The sequence below is a fragment of the Natator depressus genome, chromosome 1, assembly GCF_965152275.1.
Source record: "Natator depressus isolate rNatDep1 chromosome 1, rNatDep2.hap1, whole genome shotgun sequence".
Classification (NCBI taxonomy): domain Eukaryota; kingdom Metazoa; phylum Chordata; order Testudines; family Cheloniidae; genus Natator; species Natator depressus.
Genome location: NC_134234.1, coordinates 176,025,086 through 176,046,840, shown reverse-complemented (window position 1 = coordinate 176,046,840; position 21,755 = coordinate 176,025,086). Strand labels below are relative to the sequence as shown.

The 21,755-nt window shown below is 38.8% G+C and overlaps 1 protein-coding gene across 11 annotated transcripts in view; it reads right to left on the bottom strand.

Moving 5' to 3' along the window:
• Positions 1–21,755, bottom strand: part of ROBO2 (roundabout guidance receptor 2) — a 1,509,143-nt gene that overhangs the window by 11,084 nt on the left and 1,476,304 nt on the right. For all 11 annotated transcript variants that reach the window (XM_074971504.1, XM_074971513.1, XM_074971584.1 and 8 more), the window contains 2 exons: positions 20,086–20,294; positions 4,934–5,104 (listed from right to left, as the gene is read on the bottom strand). In XM_074971504.1, the coding sequence (XP_074827605.1) occupies positions 4,934–5,104; positions 20,086–20,294 (380 nt within the window). The remainder of the gene's footprint in view (positions 1–4,933; positions 5,105–20,085; positions 20,295–21,755) is intronic.

The window sequence follows — 21,755 nt, the reverse complement described above, 5'->3', positions numbered from 1 at the left end:
TTCAGTCAAAACTTGCTATTTTGAAAAAACTTCAGCCACTTCCTAAATTTAAAGAACATATCATTTTACCCAAATCAAAACAAATTTTCAACTGAACACTGAATGTCACATGATGTTCAGAAGAACTTGTACGCTACATTTCAAAGTTTATACCCTAAAACACTAAAGTGGTAGTACTGTTCAAAAAAAGAGGTTTCAAAGTATGTCTGTGATGACAAAAGCATAAGAACATAAGAACGGCCATACTGGGTCAGACCAAAGGTCCATCTAGCCCAGTATCCTCCCTTCCAGCAGTGGCCAATGCCACGTGTCCCAGAGGGAATGAACAAAGCAGGTAATCACCAAGTGATCCATCCCTTGTCACCCATTCCCAGCTTCTGGCAAACAGAGGCTAGGGACACCATCCCTGCCCATCCTGGCGAATAGCCGTTGATGGACCTATCTTCCATGGAGTTATCTAGCTCTTTTTTGAACTAGATAAGCATACTTTTCTCACTATATAGAATCCTGAGACAGTGGTCAAAATTGGAAAATTATAGCTCAAAAAAGTGAAATTTTGACTGAAGTTATACAATAGGAAAACAAGAGACCGTGGCTCTTTCTGCCTCAAGATCAGATTGTGAGGAATTTTTTAAAAATTGAGGTGCCTCTCATTTTCCCCTGAGAAGCTGCCCCCATGCCGCCTATCTATAGTGTATGTAGAACAGCCTGTAGCTCATGATTATTATGTACTATATTATGGTTCTACCGATTGTATTGGGAAAATTTTACAGATATGTTGGGAGACATCCTTAGATGGTGTAGCTCAATTGACTCCAGTTGAGCTTTGCCAGTTTACACCAACTGAAGCTCTATCCTTTTGTTTTTTACCCTTCAGAAATTACAGCATCTGAAAACTTTTAATTGGAACTTGACCAGGAACAGTGGATGGTATGAAGGAGTATTCCTCTGCTTTTAGAACCTGCACTGGAGTCTCAGGGTTGTAGCTATGAAGGGACTGAAGCAATTTTTACATATTGATGAGGAGGTCTTGGTCAACAGATTTATTTTAAAAGGCTGGCAGTGTTTCAGTTTTATATGGGGTAAGATTCTTCATGTTCATATCCTTGATAGTAGAGGTGATACTTGCATTTCCTGTGTGTGGGGCAGCGTTGTCTCCAAAGTTGATGAGACAGCTTCCCAGTCAGCACTTTTGTTTTGCATAGTTAAATGAGAAAATGCTGGTTATTTGGGACAACAGGTCAATGTATGGGACAGGAGAGCTATATCTAGTAGCAGCACTGTACCTCTGCTCTTGAATGAGGTGCCAACCCCCAGATTGAGATCTCTCTCTTCTGGCTAGCACAATATTATAATAATCTGTCAGTGGGCTTGGTGTATACTTTATGTTCAGTGCTAATTTATTTGAGTTTTTTTAGTTATGAATATAAATGTGACCTTCCATGCCCCCGACTGCATTTGAGTTATTGTAGGTGGATGAGCGGAGGGGTATGGGAGCCTGCCAATGTAAAATTGCTTTATAGTGTTGGCTTCCAAAATGGCATTCCTTATAATTGATTTTACTGCAATCATAACCAGTTACCTTACAGAACCAAGACACTGGCATCTGCTTATGCAATTTGAAATTCAGATTATTGATGTTGTAACTTACAACCTCTATTTGAACATCCATGCAATTCACTAAAGGCAGTCTGTAATATGGAATCTGATTCTCCAACATAGAACTATTACAATTTCACAATGAACAAAATAAAATAAAATAATAGGGAGCAACAAATGTGTAAGTTTTAAATCTGCAACAGATAGTAGCACAGAAAAAGAACGTCATTAAATTAAAAAATTGTTCCAGTATTAATACTTTACTGTATACAGTGCCTTTCATCTGACTATCCCAAGGCACTTAGCAAACTTTCATGAATCAAACACTGGAGAGGAAGAAAGCCTTGTTGTTAAGGTACAGATTGGGAATCAGGAGATCTGGACACAACTCCTTGGCCTGCAGCAGATTTCCTCTGTGACCTTGGGCAAATCACTCAACCTCACCTTTCCTGCAATTCCATCTGCAAAATGGATATCATTGCCTGGGGCACAGCAGTGATGTGAATATTGATGTTTGTAAAGGACTTTGAAATCCTTGGATGATATTAGCTATTTGAAGTTAAACAAGTTATTTTTGAAGGAAGTCTCACACATTTTTGGAAGTAGGGTAGGTCTATCTTAGAGAATCCATCTAGGCTGGTCCCACCCTGAGCCCAGGGTTGTGGGGCCCATGTTGTACAAAGGCTGGCAGGGGAGGACTGTAAGGACTGATGGCCCTACTACCCAGTCATGGTCTGATTTAGTGTTGAGCTGTCTAATTGCTTGCTCTCTGTCTGAGGACTGGCTGGCAAAGCAACACCCTTTCCTCCCTTTTCTAAAAGAAGTTTTGCATTTAGTGGTAACTCTTTTGCCTCCCTTCTTTTCCTGTGTCTGTGGCAATAATTATCCCCTCCCCCTACCTTTAGCCTTAGTTAAGCTCACCAGACACACTCTGCTGTTTCCCCTGAGCCTATATAAAGATCTCACTGCATCTGGAGCCATGATGAGCCCGTTCCCATTTCACAGCAAGCTAATCTTTCCCACCCACACACTCTGCTCTGTGTGTAAATCAACGGTGGTGGCAGCACCCCACATCATATAAAATCACCTCATACTGATCAGTCAACAGGTTGGAATTTGGGCTACCAGCAAAGGATAAGAGAGACTAGATGGATTTACAATCCCACTTCCATATGGCCAGGCTGGTATGGTTAGATTCATCTCCGTAGCACACATGGAGGGGCGTCAACTTGTTTCCTAAGGTCAATAGCTCTAAGAAAATTGTAAACCAACAAATGAGGGGATTTCAGAGGGGAGACCCTAGTACATGATGGTATTGCCTAGTATCTTAATTGTTCCATCCCAAAGGGATTCATCTTTCTGATGTCAGGTACTACATATTTAACTTGGATATCCAGCAACTGATTGGTTTTGTCGAATGCCAGCCAACCACCACTAGCAATATCTAACGGCTGGATCATAAATTTGCAAGCCAATTTATAATTGAAATGGCAGGTGGTGGGGGTGAAGGTCTTGTCTTCTGATTGCCTAATTGAGGGACTGGGATTCAGATGCTTTAGCACAGCCCAAACCCCAAGCAGAGATTAATGGAGGGTTGGCTTGGGCTTAGTCTAGCCCTCCTTATGAGTATAGAGTGATGGCTGCCTTGCATGGCGAAGTCAAACAGGCTCTTGGGCTGTTATCAACTGACAAAGGCACAGCATATGGTTGGAAGGTAGGCTGCAGGCACCCCTTTCTGCAAGATCTAGCCATTCATTGTTTTCCCAGGAGTGATTATTATTGTTATAGTCAATAAAGCTGCACCCTATGAGCTGTTCTTTGCAATCAGAGTGTGAGTATCCTCCTTACAGTGGCATAGGCAAAGGTGAGCAGAAGCAAAGATTGGGCAAGTCAGTGGCAAAGATGAGGAAGGAACTGACGTGCTAACTCCAGGTCCACTGCTTTAGTCAATAGACATACTTCCTCTCTGATTCTTTTTCTATTTCTGGGTTTGTCAAGCATTATGTTCCACTAAAGTTGTAAATTTAAATTCAGGCAGGAGGGTATAGTTTGGTTAAAATATGCAGCTTGCAGCGCTCTGCAATTTATAAGTTTATTGAATAAATAAGTAACGGAAGAATGTACTAATGAACTTTGATTAGAGCTCTGAGAAATGGTCACAACAGAACCTGACACCACACACCACTTGACTTCTACATTTGCTGGAAGATTTGTCAAGGCTCACTAACCATTAGAAAGAACAAGAGACTAATTTCTGAGTGCAAATATGCAGACTCACAGGCATAAATGACACCCCAACATTGTTTGAGGGACCACAAAGTTCAGCTGATCCTATGGTACCAACTGAAGTAGGGAAAAATGCATCTCCAGGGGATGCCCTTCTTTCTATCTCTGATTTGCCTGTTTGGAAGAGAGGGCAGCCGCAAAGCATCAGGGGGCACTGAAGCGTTGACCAGAACAATGAGGAGAGCACCCACATCCCCACCTCATTACAGGAGTGGTGAAAATGGCTGATGGCTCTTTTAAAGCTGTTTGTTTGCCTGCAGCCCTCTCCAAATCCTTCAGCATTTACAGTAGCCAGCTATGAGAGCAGCACAAGTGGTAAGAGAGCCACACATAGGACTAGCAGATGGTGGTTGCTTCTTTTGCTAATCACAAGTGTAAGTGAGGTAGGAACAACAGGAGAGATGGTTGTTCAGGTGATTAGAAGGAACAGATCCACCAGGGATTTGTAGGTTGGAAGAGGGGATTAGAGAGAAACAGAGGTGTCAGAGAATTAAAGAGAAAGACAGAGCCACTAAAGAGTGGAGGTGAGTGGAATTCAGGAATGGAACAGCATTACCAAGCAGTGGGATAGGTGGGCAAGGACAGCATGGCATGGGTTAATATGGACCTTTTGTATGGGTGGCACAAAGAGCATGAGCAAAGTGGAACACAGTATGGCGCACTTTGAATTTGTTCTTGGGAAATCCATTTGAATATTGTTACCTCCATGCATTGGCTAAAGTCATGGTTTTGATGTGAAACCAGATGAAATTCAGTCATTTTAGATGTGACTTGCAGTGAAATTTCTAGAAACCTGAGAGGAGTTAACCCATCCATAGACAAACCAAAGAAAGGTTTGCTTCAAGTCCTGCTCAGTGATGAATCAACCAAGTTTCACACAACTCTCATTTCAACATTATTCACTTGACGACTTAGAGATCTTACATCATGGAACAAATAGCTCACTGGAGCACACATGCTTTAAGGGAATGCTTTACATTTTTTCAGTCCTGCATGCATGCAACATATCAGTACTACTACGGAGCTCACTTCAAACCAAAGAACTTACCATCTGTCATTCCCTCCCTGCGGTGAGGCAATGGGGGTTGGTCCAATCTACCCCCCTTGTGTTTTTTAGTAGGCCTAGGCCTCTGGCTCTGATTCAGGGCTGCACTGGTGTTACTGTCAGTTGAAAATGGACTGCTTGGCCGAGGTCGCTGAGAGGAAGGGTATGCTTTGCCTAGAGGGAAAAAAAAGGGAATAAAAATGGAAAACATTATTACAATGAAGTAGGCTGTGCTCTCATGTGTCTGATCTGAAGTACTGCGTATCTTCCCTTTCAGCACTCACGTGAAAACTGTCAGCCCTTTGGGGCAGGGACCATCTTTTTGTTCTGTATTTGTACAGCACCTAGCACAGGGGGGTCCTTATCTATGACTAGAGTTCCTAGGCTCTCTGGTAATACAAATAATATTAATGATGATGATGAAGATAAAGTAAGTGCCCTGCTGAAATATCCGCTGGTGACAATCATTTTAAAGTACTCCACAATAAGCTGAGTGAGAAACTCAGCATTATATTTTCCTTTAAATTTTTAACTAAAACCATTCCAAAACCATTATGATAAAACTATTATATGTTGTGTAACTCATGCCTACTTTTTATACTAAACAGATGTGTTCAGAATAATTTCTTACACTTGCAGGGGGATAAAATAGTTTTGCAATTGTATAATGTTTATTCACCATATAACATCTTTCTCTGTGTATAGCATACATACACTGAGCCAGATTCTTATCTTCGTGACTCCAGTGTACTTTATATTTGGTGTAACTACAGTGACACTAATGTAGCTGATTTTACAAAATATATACTAACTTATGCCTGTAGATCTATGGACCCAAACAAACAAACAGCAAGAACATTTATTTTTGTAAAGATTTCTCCATTATTTTATTTATTATTTTGTGAATATGCATGTGTATGTAAAAACTTATTCTGGACACGTTGGCTAACTGAACTGATTACTTAGAGTTCTCTTTACACTGAACCACCTTCTCTAAAAAACCCACTCCTTTTCTGCTTGACCCTAGTCTAATGGGGGCATTCAAGAGTATCATAGCAGAGGTTGTTTGCTGACAATTCAGTTGCTTTATTCATTTCTTTTTTACATGTATGTATTAATTCAATCAAATTCTCCAAAGTCTTTTGAATTCATTGGCTTATTGTCTATTAAGATTGGATGAGCCCTTTGGAATCTTTTCAGAATGTTTTATTCTTGTTTCACTTGTTTGACATCTGTAACAAGTACCTTAGGAATTTTAACATTGTACTTTGTTTTGAACTGGTGGTTATTCTGATTTTCTTTAATTTTATCCAGAATTCAATGTGTTAAGACAACCAAACTCCTTGTTTTTCTTTTAAACCGAGAAGGACCAAGTCTGGCCAAACTGCACAGGACTTGATAGGAGAGATAAGGTGGCTGTATGCCATCTTTGTGCTCCCCAGGCTGCTTGGGAGTGGTTTTGGTGTTTGGTGAAGAACTTAGAGAAGACGGTGGGCTGCTCTAACCTAAACTGGCTGTTAAAATCCCTCAAAGAGCCAGTAGACTTGCAGGGGGTCACTGGAGTACGGAAGTGTTCTAAATACACCCCCTTCTTTTAGCCGTGCCCTAGCACATACCCTACTCTGGCGGGGTCTTTTAGGGTTAGAGATAGCTATGTTGGCTTTCTGTCATCTGGGGTTTCCTCCGTGACAGGGAATCTTTATCTGTCAATTGGTGGAGTATTACAGCCCTTTGCACTGCCAGAGTGGTGCAAAGCTGCTGTGAAAGGAATCAAGATCTGTCCCACAATCTCCCAAAGACTGATTTTTAGTAATTCGTACATGCAAGAATTGCTTTTTCAGCATTTGAGTTCTTATTTTTCCTAGTCATAGATTCAACCAGAAACAAATACATGCCAAAATAGTGAGGATTTGATTTAAAAATTTTAAGGAAAAGAAATTCAGAGATGAGTCTGAAATCCCATCATTAACTCACTCCATATTGCAGCACAGATGTTTTGTAAAAATAAACCCTGACAGCACGTAGACACCATGGAGTGTAAAAACAACATCCTCCATGAAACTTTAATCTGCACCAAAGGAGATTAAAGTAAAAGTTTCCTACTGTGCATTAATGTAGCACTGTTTGGAACGGGACTACATTAATGAGCACTTGGGAACTTTTAGTGCACACCAGTACAGTCCACACTGGTCAGTCAGTGAGGACTAAAATTTACACCCCTCTGGTGAAGACTAAAGCACCTTGAAGACAAGCCCTGAATCTAGGATGAAATTTCTTCTGTACGTGAATTCTCTTGCTTTAATGGTTATAAGTCTAACCCTTAAGTCAGCATGCAGGCTTTGGAAAAAATATATGACATGTTTGTGATTGACTTAAGTACCTATGAAAGAGAGGGGCTAATGATAGTACTGACTTGAGTCATACATAGGGCAGGCAGGTGACGTGCAAGTTTCCCAGCACAATTCTTTCAGTACACCTCATATCTGACCTGTAGCATCTCTGTTATTCTCATCTCTTTAGTAAAATCTGCTCAGTTGTGCCAGACTGTCTGTATTGATGATATAGTCGTCCCATTGTAGGGTATTATAAAAATGAAAAAAAATATCCAAAATCATTGACCTATGTGACAATTAGCACAATGGCAACTGGAAACCTGAATGAGTGTGTCATGAAGGAGAAATACTTTGGTCCCAATTCGCCAATGCCTTGTCCCCTGCATAGGCACCCATGAAAAGTGAGTGTAAGATGCTACCAAACCAGAATGCTCCAATCACACCAGTGATGGTGTTTCACACCCACTTGGTTATAGGTGTTAATGACTACACAGGGTACTAGGTAGTGTAGAATAAGGCCTTGAGATACCGTCCCTGAATGACAGTCAAAGAATATTGCCTCTTTTCAGCTAGAGAAATGTCCTGTGATGACTCATTATGGTGCATCAGGTAGGTAATATGCATTTTAAAAACCACATAAATATATTGTTTGATAGACCACGGCCCAGGAGGCATCACTGAAAGTATCATATTGTCATTAAACTACAACAAGTCCCAGGAAGTGTTTTTTGCTTGCTGCATTAGACCCATAGAGGAGAACAATAATCTTTTGCCATAATGGTCCTGTGATGACAACGGGATACTTTGGCATGTTCTAAACTGTAATGGTTCATCAAATAGATAATATGTTAGCATGCAATTTTAAAAATGCACATCAATCACTTGATAAACCATAACACCACCATCAAAACCTAATTGGGTGTTTTTCAAGTTGGAAACACCCAATACTTGACCAGAAAGATGCACCTTTCGTGCACAGACATGCTACACAATAATATATTTTAAAGTTTGCGTGTGGGAGGGGGAAGAGGGCCTGTACCTCTTAATGGGCCTGATCCACACAACATTAAATCAACATTGACTTCAATGGACTTTGAATAAGCCCCAGTAAGAGCGCACAAAAACTAGAAAGGGTGCAAAAGTTTTGATGCCCTCACACAAGGCTTTTCAAAGAGTCTCTTCAAGCAAAATAATCAGTGTTAAATGATATTTTGGCCAAATTCTCCCCAAATTCTGGCACGGCTACAGGCAGACAGTCTATTTATTTCCCTATGAAAAGACAGACTGAACAAATCAATGTTTCACTACTGCAGGGAAGCAACTGGAGAGCTTTGTCTGTTTTTAAAAATGAAATAACTGTTTTAAAGATTGATTAATTTAACTAAAGAGTCGGGGTGAAATCCCGGCTCCATTGAAGTCAATGGCAAAACTCCCATCGATGCCAATGTAGCCAGGATTTTTCACCCTCTGTCTTTGTGAGTGGCTTGGGTGAGTGCCAAAAACCTTTTCTCCATTTCTAAGGTATAGCATTTGCCATCTAGTTACTGAGGTAATTTTGCATGCATGAGGATTGCAGGATCAGCCTCTATGTTTATGGGCAACTTTCCTAAATGCAAATAATGTACTAAAGGGCAAACTTTATATCAGAATAGTACTCAAAGTTCCAAAGTTATGGGAACAGAGTGGTGCCTGCAGGCAGAAATGTGAAATGAGTGTGCAACAAATAAAAAAAAAATTCCCTATTTAATATTGTGCTATTCGTTTTTGTTGGTTTAATTAAACAGCAAAGGTTGTTTTGCAGTTTTGATAAAACTCAGGATACACAAATGAATTCTCACTGTGTCCAGAACATTTTTATTACATTTTACTTATCTCTTTTTTTTGCTAGAAATGAACATGTGAAACATGACACATAAGAGGCCTGTGAATTATAAATTACATAAAGTAAATTCTATTTACTCCTCCTTTGTTTCAGAAGGAAAAAGTGTGTTGTTTTCAAAAGCAATAGTAATTTTGCCACTCTTACATTTAACTTGTAGATGCAGTTGATATATTTGAAATTAATATCCTGAAATCCAAATATAAGAAGTTATTCCAATAAGTGCCATTAAAGCAATTGATTAATAAGGCTGTTAGTGATAAACTTACACCAGTTCAACCCATACTTAGAGAGCCTTCCCAGAAAATACATTGTGCAAAAGAGATGCACTAGAACAGCAGTAATGGAGGTAATGACTACATGTACTTTTCATTACTAGAAATATTATTGATTGTGAGACAATTTTGCAAAAAATAAATCATCAAAAATTGCATAGCAAAATTAGTAGTCTCTTTGCTGCAATATAAAAGGGAGCACATGTCAGTAAATCCATAGTGGAGTCAGAGTAAAGGGAAATAGCAGACTGAAGCTGGTGATTAAAAGCTTGTGCTATTCATTGCTCGGAGTACTAAAATTAAAACAGAGTGCAAGGTTTTGATTAAAGCTATGCAGAAAAAAACTGTCCAACCTCCTTATTCCATGCAGGTTAAATAAATTCTGAGTGAGACTTGAGTTCACTGAAAAGAAGAAGAGAAAGACAAGGAAGAGACCATGCAGAAAGCATCAACTTTGAGTCTACAAACCTGTTCTTGTCAGGCTGGTTCCATCCAGCCTAAACCCAGCTTTATCTGCTGCTGCAACCAGTGCTTGTGCAAAACTGCCGCTGGTAAAGATCGAGTCATCTGAGGAGCTACCTACACTAGATCTATGACTAGAAAAGTTACGGTCCTCATCAGACGCAGAACCCCATCCATTTACCATTGAACCTAAAAACAAATGTAGGGGTCTAGTGAGTTGTATACATTTAATATCTTATCTGTTTATCTAAAGCTCAAAGGCCCATCAAGTTTATTCTCATCAAGAAAGCAAAAGTTTATTTGGGAGAGTCTGGCATCAAAGCAGTATCTGTGTACAAGGAATCTTTCAGGAGTAGATGGAATTACATTCATTGGTTGTCCCTTGCTCATTTGGCCATATGTACAAAATGGGCCAAATTCTGATGTCATCTATACTTATGAAAATTCTGTGTAAACTCCACCAAAGTCTATGCGTTTACTGCAAATTTACAGCAATGAAAAGGAAATCTATTGCCACATGATCTGACTCCATATGTTGTAAAGTAGTACATAGCCTGATATTTACAATGTAAGGCCTTAATTTAGGACACCATGAACATGCATAAGTCTCACTGAACCTCTTTAAATTGAACATTGAACGCATGCTTACATACTGTCCCGAACAGAGATGCAGTTAAGGAACTATGTAAATGCTTTCTTTAATTGAGACCTTAAAATCGTTATGTGATCTTTAAGTCAAAACTAGAGAACAACCAGTGCATACTCCAGTTCATTGTAATTCCTTGAGCAAATTCAAAGAGTTTCGGCCTTAAAGTTTGGTTGGGAATAAATTTGCAGGAATGTGACTACATTCTGAATTTAATATTGGGTCCCTTACACATTCAAATGCTGCCTTCCTGCCCTGCTCATGGGTTACCACTATTGTAAGAAAAAAGTGCAACTAAAGTGACAAAAACGTATTCAGAAATACAACAGATCAAATCTTTTGAGAGAGAGAGGGAGGGAGGGAGAGAGAATGAACATAAGTAGAATACTTAATACTGATGGAAGGATACATTCTTTTGGCTCCCCAGTTATCTGTACTTTTTAGTACCTGAAGCATGGTTTTGAAACACAATGTACAGTATAGTATGTACTACATTTTCAAAAGTTATCACTGAGTTTGGGATTTTTAAAGTTGCTGAACACCCATAATACTCATTGACTTCAATTGGGGTTGTAGGTGATGTGTACTTTTGAAAATCAGTCCCAACGTGTCTCAGATTTCCAAAAACTGAGGTACTCAAAATTACACTGTGGCCTACATCACCACATACATTGCAAAATAAGCAAGTGAGCACATGTGCAGCAGTAGAAATGCTGATTTTTCCAAGATATGCAAGGATACATGTAGAGGGATAAATCATCCCTTAGATTTACTATATACATAGTGGTGATGTTCAAATGTTGTAGTGTAATTTTAACACCTGACCTGCAAACCCTCTTTTTCATTACATGTACAAAGGAGTTATTTAAAGCCTAATGTCTAAAAGAAAACCTTTAAATTATGGATTGCTTATTACACCCAAGTTGATAGGATAGATATTTGTGGTATTATAGATTATTAAAAGCTATCTGACAAAAATAAAGGAAAAATATAATTGAAATCAGGAATTCAATCAATAACATATACCAGTGCTTCTCAGTCAGGGGTATGCATACTCTTGGGGGTACACAGAGGTCTTCTGGGGGTACATCAACTCATTTAGATATTTGCCTAGTTTTATAATAGGCTACATAAAAAGCATTAGTGAAGTCAGTACAAACTAAAATTTCATACAGACAATGACTTGTTTATACTGCTCTATATACTATACACTGAAATGTAAGTAAAATATTTATATTCCAATTGATTTATTTTATAACTATATGGTAAAAATGAGAAAGTCAGCAATTTCTCAGTAATAGCGTGCTGTGACACTTCTGTATTTTTAAGTCTGATTTTGTAAGCAAGTAGATTTTAACTGAGGTGTAACTTGGGGGTATGCAAGACAAATCAGATTCCTGAAAGGGGCACAGTAGTCTGGGAAGGTTCAGAGCCACAGACATACACTGTATTACAAAAAAAGAGGAAGAGGGAGAAGTTTCTGTGCCACAAACTTTTTGAAAACAATGGATTACTTTGCAGTGCTGCAGTGACCAAATCTTTTAACATCAGCAAAGTGGCAGGCTGTAATAACACAGGTTCATGCACTCCAAAGATACAAGAACAGAAACTGAAGAGGTCTATGGAGGTCTGACAGGCAGAAAGTGTGTTAAGCGCAACAGAAAGTGACAGAGTTTGATTCTGCTTGCCAAGAGCACACACAAAGTTATTACTTTCCATATAGACTCCACCTGACACAGACAGATGTAAGGAATCTAAGATAACAGCAAGGGAAGGCTGAAACCGAACCTCCTCCAAGAGGACAATTTCTTAAACAGAACATCATACAGAAAGGAGAGCAGTAGCTTGGCAATAGGCATTGATATGAAATATGAAAAACAATGATATAAACAGATATAAAAACAACGAAAAGGACAAAAGAAAATGAGATGCTAGAGGTGAAGACACTAAAAAAAAATGCTTCCTATGACCTTAACGTTCAGTGTCTGCTTAGTTACCTTGCTGAATTGGGGCCTACGATTTTAACAATGTAAATAAAACAAAAGGAATAAGTCTAAGTATGTGTTAGGGAAGAAAATTAAAACATACTTTCCATTTACATGTAGCATTCCATCTACTTGCATACCAGTCACACCATTTTCTGAAGCAGTTGTTATACAATATACACTATACATGCATACACAAATTAAACACGCACACAGACCAGGTTTACTTAGCAATACCTAGACTTTTGTAATAATAATTTGACAATAATTAGAGTACCCATTTTTCACATGTATTCTGTTTTAAAGTATTGGAAAGCCCTGGAGGCTGAAGTCTCACTTTTAAGTACAGAACAAGTTGTGGCATGGTGAGCAGCAGTGTGCTCCTAAAAACACACGCGTGCACACACCTCTTTCCCTTAATCTGTCATACTTCAACGGTGTTGTGGAAGGACCATCTCTAGGAGTGAAAGGGAAGCTCAATCCTTTTTCTGATTTGATCTTTATTTGCTGAATCTGTCAACGTGGTTGCCAACTGATGATGTTTTTGGTATTATGGCTTCCTGTACTTTGATAGCTGAATTGAGATTCGCAGCTCACTTCACATAGATCAGCAAACTGCTATCAAATTGTAGTGAGTTTTTGGTTACCACTGACTTGGGATATAATTGAACTGGGAACTGGGGTGAAAATATCCAGACATTACTACCAATCTCCTGAGCTATTCTGGCCAACTGCTTAAACATTTTTTTTCACCACAATCTGTAAAAATAAAAATGTTCCTTTGTTTATCTTACAAACGTGTGGACATTCACAACTAAAGATTGAACCTTGCTTTGTTGTACAAACAGCCCTAGGTCATAATTCAGCTGGGTTAATCTAACACACTTAGTAAATGATGACTGCTTTTTAATGGTGCCCACTGGCACTGTTTTCCAAACCACATAAACAATTGTTATCTGCATAAAGGTAGAATAAAAGGTACTGGTGTCCCTCTCAGATCAACTGTGTATTTTCCAAACAGGCTTTTAGTAGGTTTACCTCCTTTACATACAGCAACTTACTCTGTGTTGTCGAAGAGTACATTGGAGTTTTTATGTTTTCTGGCAACTGCAAATTTTACTCTTGCAGACAGCAGCAGTAAATGCATTATGCAAAACAAAATCAACTATCTGAAAAGTTGAACTCTGTTTTCTTGCTCCATAAAACATATTTGGATGCTAAGGCACACAGGAAGTTGTTTTGCTCTTACAGAAAGGTTAGGAGGATAGAATTGCTAGTAGATTGCTTGCTACTGATTTTATTATTTCCTGACATTTTACAGGCAATGAAAAAGCTACTTCTTTGTGCAAACTGAATCTTTCAGTACATCTCTTGTACTGTTTTTAAGTCTACCCTGCATGTGAAACACAACCAACCTCTCTTTTCAGAGAAAGCTGCCCGTTGGTCCAGATACCTTCGAAACAAGCTCTTAGCTATTGATTAGTACTAGTCCAGGTGTATTGATTTAAGGTTTGATCCTTCAAGGTGCTAAGTACTCTGGCCCCTATGTGGCAAAGCACTTAGACCTAGCTTTACAAAGGCATTTAGGTGTCTAAAGATGCAGATAGGTGCCTTTTGGGATTTTCCAAAGGGCCCAAGTGCCAAATTCCCAATGGCCCTTTTGAAAATTCAGCTAGGCACCTATTTACATATTTTGGTGCCTAAATACCTTTAAAAACTGGCCCTTATGCACTGATCTAGCAAAGAATCCCTATTCAGTAAAGCACTTAAAGCACATGCTTAACTTTAAGCATTGAAGCCAACAGAACTTAAGTATGGGCTTAAGTGCTTCCCCAAATGAGCACCTTAAGCGCATGCTTATATTTAAACATGGGGATTATCCACATGATTCATGTTAAGCTCAGGCTTAAGTACTTTGCTTGATCAGGGCCAGAGCGACCAGTGCTTTTGCAGGATCCAATTCTCTGAGCCTGATCCTGCTTCCACTGAAGTGAATGGCAAAACTCTCATTGCCTACAGTGTGCAGGAGCAGCCCTTTACACTCCTAGGAGCACATCCAGCCTTTTATATTTATTTATTAATACAAAGCATGATCATCGACTTTAGTAGGGAATCATGTACCAGCGGCAGGCTATGGCTATGCTGGGTAACAGAGAATCATGGGAAGTGCTGAACAGTGAATAAAAAAGTGCTACATCTAGCTATTAATTTATCTATCTATAAACCCACTCTGAAAATAAGACCTTGACATATCCTGTATATTATACAACAGTGATTCCCCCCCCCCCATATTGAAATTTATAAGTATGAAATGAAATCTGTAGGTTCTTAAAATTGTCTCTTCTGGCCAGGAATCTTTAACAAAAGAATAGAAGCCATTCATATAAGTTTGACATTTTATAGGTCCACACATAATCAAGGCGTCTATAAACATTTAATGAAAAATGAATTTATGCCACTTAGCCAAATTTATTTGTGTTTCTACTTTCAGTCTGTCTAGGTGTTTTGGTTTCCATATTGCTGAAAGGCCCAACATTTTTTCAAATTTATTGAAGCTGTTAGAGAAGAAATGCACATAGCACATTAAGTAGTTGCTCAAATGTTGCCGAGCAGTAAAATACTGTGATAAAGTGGCATCTTGCTGTGTCTCTACTACATCTTCAGCACTAAAATTAATTTATGATCAGTCATCAATTCATTTACATGTCATTTTATGCTAAATCCATCCTTGCTGATGAATGCGTATCCCCAGATCCATTAAGCTAGGATAAAGCCTGTGCTTTATAGTATGACCCTGCTAATTGTAGTATTACCATTTTTATGAGGTACAAAAACTAGCAGTTCCCTATTTTCTAAGCACATATTTAATCCATGAACCACATTCTTCCTATTAAATGCAATCTGCCTAACTGCCTGTAAAATAAAATCTTTAGCAATATGTATCCCTGAGCAAATCAATACCAATATTGACCTCTGCCTTGGTAAAATATTGGTTAAGTAACGGATGTTGTGTAATTTTCTAAAGTTATGACATTTGTGCTCGGACACATTGAATAAACGGCTTTTACCACATAGCTGACAAGCCGAGTAGTTTTTTTTAAAAAAAAAAGTAGGTTGAACATATGCAAAAGAAGGTTGTTTTTTTCTCCGTGCTTTGCTTCTTGTTGGCATATTTATTAGAATTTTAGATTATTTCATTTTTGTTACCCATGTGCAAGACTAACTGTGTACTGTTTTCAGTCATAAGAACATAAGAACGGCCCTACTGGGTCAGACCAATGGTCCATCTAGCCCAGTATCCTGTCTCTGACAGTGGCCAGTGCCAGATGCTTCAAAGGAAATGTAGAGAACAGGGCAGTCATCAAGTGATCCATTCCCCCGTCGTCCAGTCCCAGATCTGGCAGTCAAAGGCTAAAGGACACCCAGAGCATGGGTCTTGGCTAATAGCCATTGATGGATGTATCCTGTTTCACTTGAGCAAACTATGGGTTTGATTAAACTCCTGTTGGACTTAACAGGGTTGCATCTACACTAAACTCTCTTCTTCTCAGCTCCACATAAGTACAGAGGCACTAGTGGGGGTAATGGCATGAACCATTATGTAGAAGGGTCACTGGAGCAGGTCTATCACAGATGACAAAGGCTGAAAGTTCTTAAAATGTCTGTACCTTATTTGTAACTAGAGTGCTCACTGTTTTTACACTGCTGGTGGCAAGGCTATGAAATTTTAAGGGGTGGGAGGGGAGGTGAAAGGGGGCTGGTCAAGGCCTAAGAGTTTTTCAGTTGACTTCAATGAAAAGTGGATCAAATCCCATACAGTAATATTCGACAATTAAGTCCCTATGAACTAATAAAGCAGAACAAGAAGAATTCTGGTCAAAATTATGGCAAAAAATTGCATCATAAATACAAACATTACGTTTAATCTGTCCCCCAAATTTCCCATTACCAATATTTCAATGAACCTGTTAAAAGAAAAGGAGACATAAATGATCGATTAACTGAAAGATAAGAAAGCATGAGTTCTATATCAGCTCAATGTTTTTATGAGAACCAACAACTTAATTGTCTAATAAACTATGGACGATTTAGATGCTGGGAAAAACATCATAGTGTTAAAATAAATCCTTCTTTCCATTTCCTATTACTCAGAATTTTCCTGGAAACAAATTAATGCTTCAGCTTTTAGATTTATAAAATCATTACTCAAAAGTTTAAATAGAATTTTCCCAGCTTGGGTTTCCTTTATAGTACCTAGAGACCATTAGGATGTGTTTACTGTGAACTCCTCTTTCCCCCCTCCGTTTTTTTTTAATACATGTCAACATTTGGTCTCTCACTCACAAACAGAAAAAGCTTAAAAGCATAGAGGAAAATCTCTGTCTGCATCCTCCATTAGCACTAACTAAATCAAGAGGGGCTGGGAAACAAAGACTTTTTGACAATGAGAGGACCCTACTATAATTTCTAAATCTAACATTTCCTAATTCAGTTGACATATGATCCTACTGACCCTAATAAAATAGCCTTTAGAAAAAAATCCTGATGGTGACTTTCCATTTGGGGCCCCAACCTCAAATTTTTGGAATTGTATTGGATTTTCCATCTATCAAATTTTATGGTTTGATCAAAGTAATTCCTCCACTTTCAGATAAAAAGATCCACTTCCACTGATAGACCACTCAGAATGCACCAAAATCTGACGGCATCTCCATCAGCTCTGCTTAATCATGGTCTTAGATGTTATTCAGACTTTTCTAGCAACTTCTATTTTCTAACTGCCATAATGGGAGACTTCCTGGAGAAACACCGGCAATAAATTCCATCACTTAAACACGCCTTATGTCAGATGCATTTGGAAATGTGAGTTCTGTTTCCACTGAACCAGTCTGCATAGCACCAAAATTTCCCCCTTAGTGGGTGCTGGATGTAAAACTAGTTGGCAGCCTCAGCAGAAAGCACAAGGCTTGTCTCCGCTATGAAGACCAAACTACCCTCTCACTACTAGAAATGATATCTCCAGGTCAGTGCGGAGGCAGGCTGACCTCAGGGCACTGCTTCTATCTGCGTTGTCTCTCTGTTCTGAGGCCTTCAGTATCTGGGGATGTGAGCCAATATTTTTCCATAAGTACTAACCTCACAGAAACACCTTTTTAAAATAATAAATGTTGGCTTCTGAGTTCTTAGGGACCAGGTACTATATTTTTGCTCAATTTTCTAAAATATTCAGTACCTTTAGAGAAATGAAACAACGTTATAAAAGCCCCAGGAAATCGCTGTTCTAACATATCTGAAGCCCTACACAAAGAATGAGCTTGTATTTTAATGTGGGGAGAGGGGTGAGACCACTCATTAGTTATTTTGTTTGCAGGATGTGGGGAGACCTCAGGAATGCCTAACATATCAAAGATAAGCAAATTAGGCAATTTGAGAAACCTTTGAAATAATGGGATCTACTTGTGTTTTACATACCATGCTTATTGCTGAAAAATCAAGCCTATGGGGTTAATGGGATCACAGAAATATCAAAATATTATCCTTTGAAACATTCCCCACAAATATAATATGCACTCCCTCATGTCAAAGTTATACTATTGCTAAGAGACTCAAATCCAAGAGAGAAAATGAAGGCTTTGATCGTACTTCCCCCATACAGTCATTGAAGAAGGCAGAAGACAATTTGTTATCTAGATGCCTGAGATTTTGTAGGTCATTTCTACTAAACATATGTATTATTTACAAGTTATGAGGTAAAGCACAACTTTTTCCTGCAACATACAGCTTCTCAGACTGAGATTTTTAACACACTGATAATTAAGCAGTATTTCTATCTAGGAAAGCAGGTTTGATTTTTATTCCTTAAAGCATCAATTGTAAGGAACCCAGAAGTATGTTAACTGCAGCAGAAATGCAGCTGTCCTTATTTCATTCACATAAAGTAAAGTAGGATACTAATAACAGTTGAAAATGTACATGTGTGAAATGCTCATTTTCTGATATACAGATATACTAATATTGACATATTAATACACACTGAAGGGACAATATATAGTAAGCTGATTTTTTTTATTTAGTCCTGTATTACCACTGTAAAACCTTTGCTGCATTCCTAATGGAAAGGCTTCAGAGCCATTAGTGAGATATGCAAAAATATGCAGAATTATAGCCTGAAGGAGATTATGCTAGAAATTCAGGCAAAGTAGCTTACCATATTCGTGCACTAATAAGTCAGCCTTCTGAATTCAAAGATTTAAACTATAACTCTACAGCTTTCAGTTGGATCTGGATTTCAAATCACAACACTAGAGCTACAGTTCTTAAATCTTAATTAGCTTGGCAAGCAGTCTGGCCCCAGGGTAAGGGAAAAACCAGAAAGTGGGATAGAGGAGTACACTGTTTAATTCAACAAGGGAAGAAGAGGAAAATGATAGGTATTGATGCTTCATCACTGTCACAGTACTGCCTCCATCACTGGGAACTGCAATGTGTTTTCAGAGCTGCAATGTTTAGATAAGGGAGTAAAATTCTTAGAACTTGTAAGGCACAGAGAGGTGAGATAAAATTAAGTGGTGCTACATTAATATGTCCCCAGTGAGCAAGTGTACTGTGCAGGTATAGCTAGAAATTAGTGCTTTCACATAAAGATCAATGACTGAAGAGACAAACAGTATTTTTAACAAGCTATATAAGACCATGCACATTTGAGTCATCAATAGACTCAAATACATCAATGGATGTAGTACATTACGTACAGATCCAACTTCAGTTCAAAGGAGAGTTTATTGATGCCTCAGAAAGGGTTCATAATGTTCACGTTAAAACAGCTTCTTCTCAGAAAACTCCCTGTCTTTCTGTCTTTCTTTGACAACAATTTTACTAATTCAGATTCAGTGGAATAGTTTAGCATGCATTTTCAGGCCCCTCTTTGTTGATTCCAGTTGTAACTTTTCTGCGCATCCAAGGAATGAGAAACAGTGAAGCAAAAGGTGACAGAATAATTAAATATCTTCACTGAAACGGAACACTTATTAAACACAGCAATATGAAGTGGGTATAAAATATATGTTGCACCTACATATACATTTTCTTCAGTCTACAAATAAATGTTGTGCTGATCTAGCCAAGCTTATTTTGAAAAGTCTTTTAACCTTCCTGTGTTCATCAGTGCATGCTTTTACACAGCCAAATATCTAGAAACATTTTAAGATAACATTAACTTTTTATGCTGCTCCCAATATACAAAATACAGTATATCGTTTCAAAGTTAAGGGCTTCCCCCCTCTTTTTATGTAACAGACTTGCTTCCCCAATAGACTGAACTTTTCATGAAAGACAGGATATAATTGAGTTTTCTTTCATGTCTTTAAAGCTTTTTAAAATTCATGAATTTTCTTATCATTTTGCAGCAAAGCAAAAGTATTTTCAAATCCTTCTTTAACTTTAGTGTTTAATATTAACATATTTTAAATGTCACAGAAATAGAATGGAATAAATTTTTGCTTAAAAGGTATTTGATTTATGATGTATTTTAATATTACAAACAGGTTGGTTTCACTGTTAAATGTGTTCAGTTACCTGTCACAGAGCTGTCTAGATTGTCCATACTGGATCCTGGAGTATGCTCTAGACCTCTTAGTGGCCTAGTGATTTCTATAGCTTCCTCTTCAATGTCATCCTCATCATCATCTGGAATGTCTGTTTCCAAATCTGAAATAAGGGTTCCAGCTACATATCCAAGTGGTGGAACTGGGGCCAGAGGAGGTTGAGTATTGCTTTGGATGTGCCTATACAAACAGACAAACAGAAATGCTGTTGGGCTGAGTGGAAGACATTGGTGTGCTGGGCCAATGAGAAAAGAGACAAATCTTCCAGTATACCCTGAAGGTATTTACAAAGCTGTTTGTAAGTTATTTACGCAAGAAGAATTGACTCAGATTTCTATCTCAGGTACGTATATGGTACCTATTACCATAGTATCTGAGCGCTACCTTTTAATGTACTTCTTACTACAACCTCAGTGATGTGGAGAATTGCTATTACCCCCATATTACAGATGGGAAACTGAGGCACAGAGAGACTTAGTGAGTTGCTCAAAGTCACACAGGAAGTCTATGGCAGAGCAGGGTCTCCTGGGATCTGGGCTAGTGCCCAAACTTCTGAAACGTCCTTCCTCTCAATACAAGCCAAAAGTTTTTAAATTCAACTTGTACTGCAGGAAGAGGACATTTTCCCCACCCAAACTTGATGTTATTAAAATGGAATTCAGCCTGAAGAGCAGGCAGTGTTCTCCAGGAGAAGAGTTTTCAGGTAACATGGATTGTATCTCATCTTCAGCAAGCATGTATTTAGTTTGCCCAACTAGAAGTAATTTAACTAGAACACGAGGTCATTACTGTGGCCCTTCACAACACTGATTTTGAAATCTGTGGATCCTAACTCTGCAGCAACTCTAATAAGGGGAACAGGACCCAGTCTCTTAGCTGTGAACTGCTTTCTTGAGCAATCTGTTTGAGAGGGCGCTGTGACAGGCCAGCATGGGGTTCTCAAAAGTCAGTTATGACTTTGCTTGACAGTTTGCAATCTATAAAGTGGATCCTTATTCATGATTGGTCAGCATGGTAGAAAGCCCAGAATTGGTCTCCTTGTTGTCAAAGAAATAGAGTTCACAGTGAACTGGCTAGGGAGGCTTGGACTTGGAACATTTTACTTGCACCAGCAATAGGCCATGTTGGGTCATCTGACTGCAGTTGAACAGGCTATGTAAAGCTGGTGTGGTCACCGGGTAGCAACATTCCAAAATGGCCTCCCTGCCCCTTATTTGCAAGTTGTGAAGTGCACTTACTGAGCAGGAAGGCAGATTTCAGCCTCACTGCTACAGTAAGCAATTTTGCCTGCCTGCTGGGCTTTAGGTGGCAAGAGAGAATTAACTTTTGGTTAGTGTATATGGATTATGGTCATTATGTCTATTTATACAGGAGTATTTTTATAAGCTAAAATCAGGTGGATAGCCCTCCCCAAAAAAGATGTCATAATGAGATTCACAGTGTCATCTGACACCAAAATGGCACCTACAGTTTGCAGGCCATTGAAAGCATAACACCTTCAAATTACAGCCTTCACAGGCACGGCACACATTTGTATGCTGGCTCAAGTCAGATACTGGAATGGGCCAGGATTAGCTGCTGCCTCTGATTTGCGCTAGTCCCCTGGGCAGGCTAGGGCCTATACTAGGCAATGTGGCACTG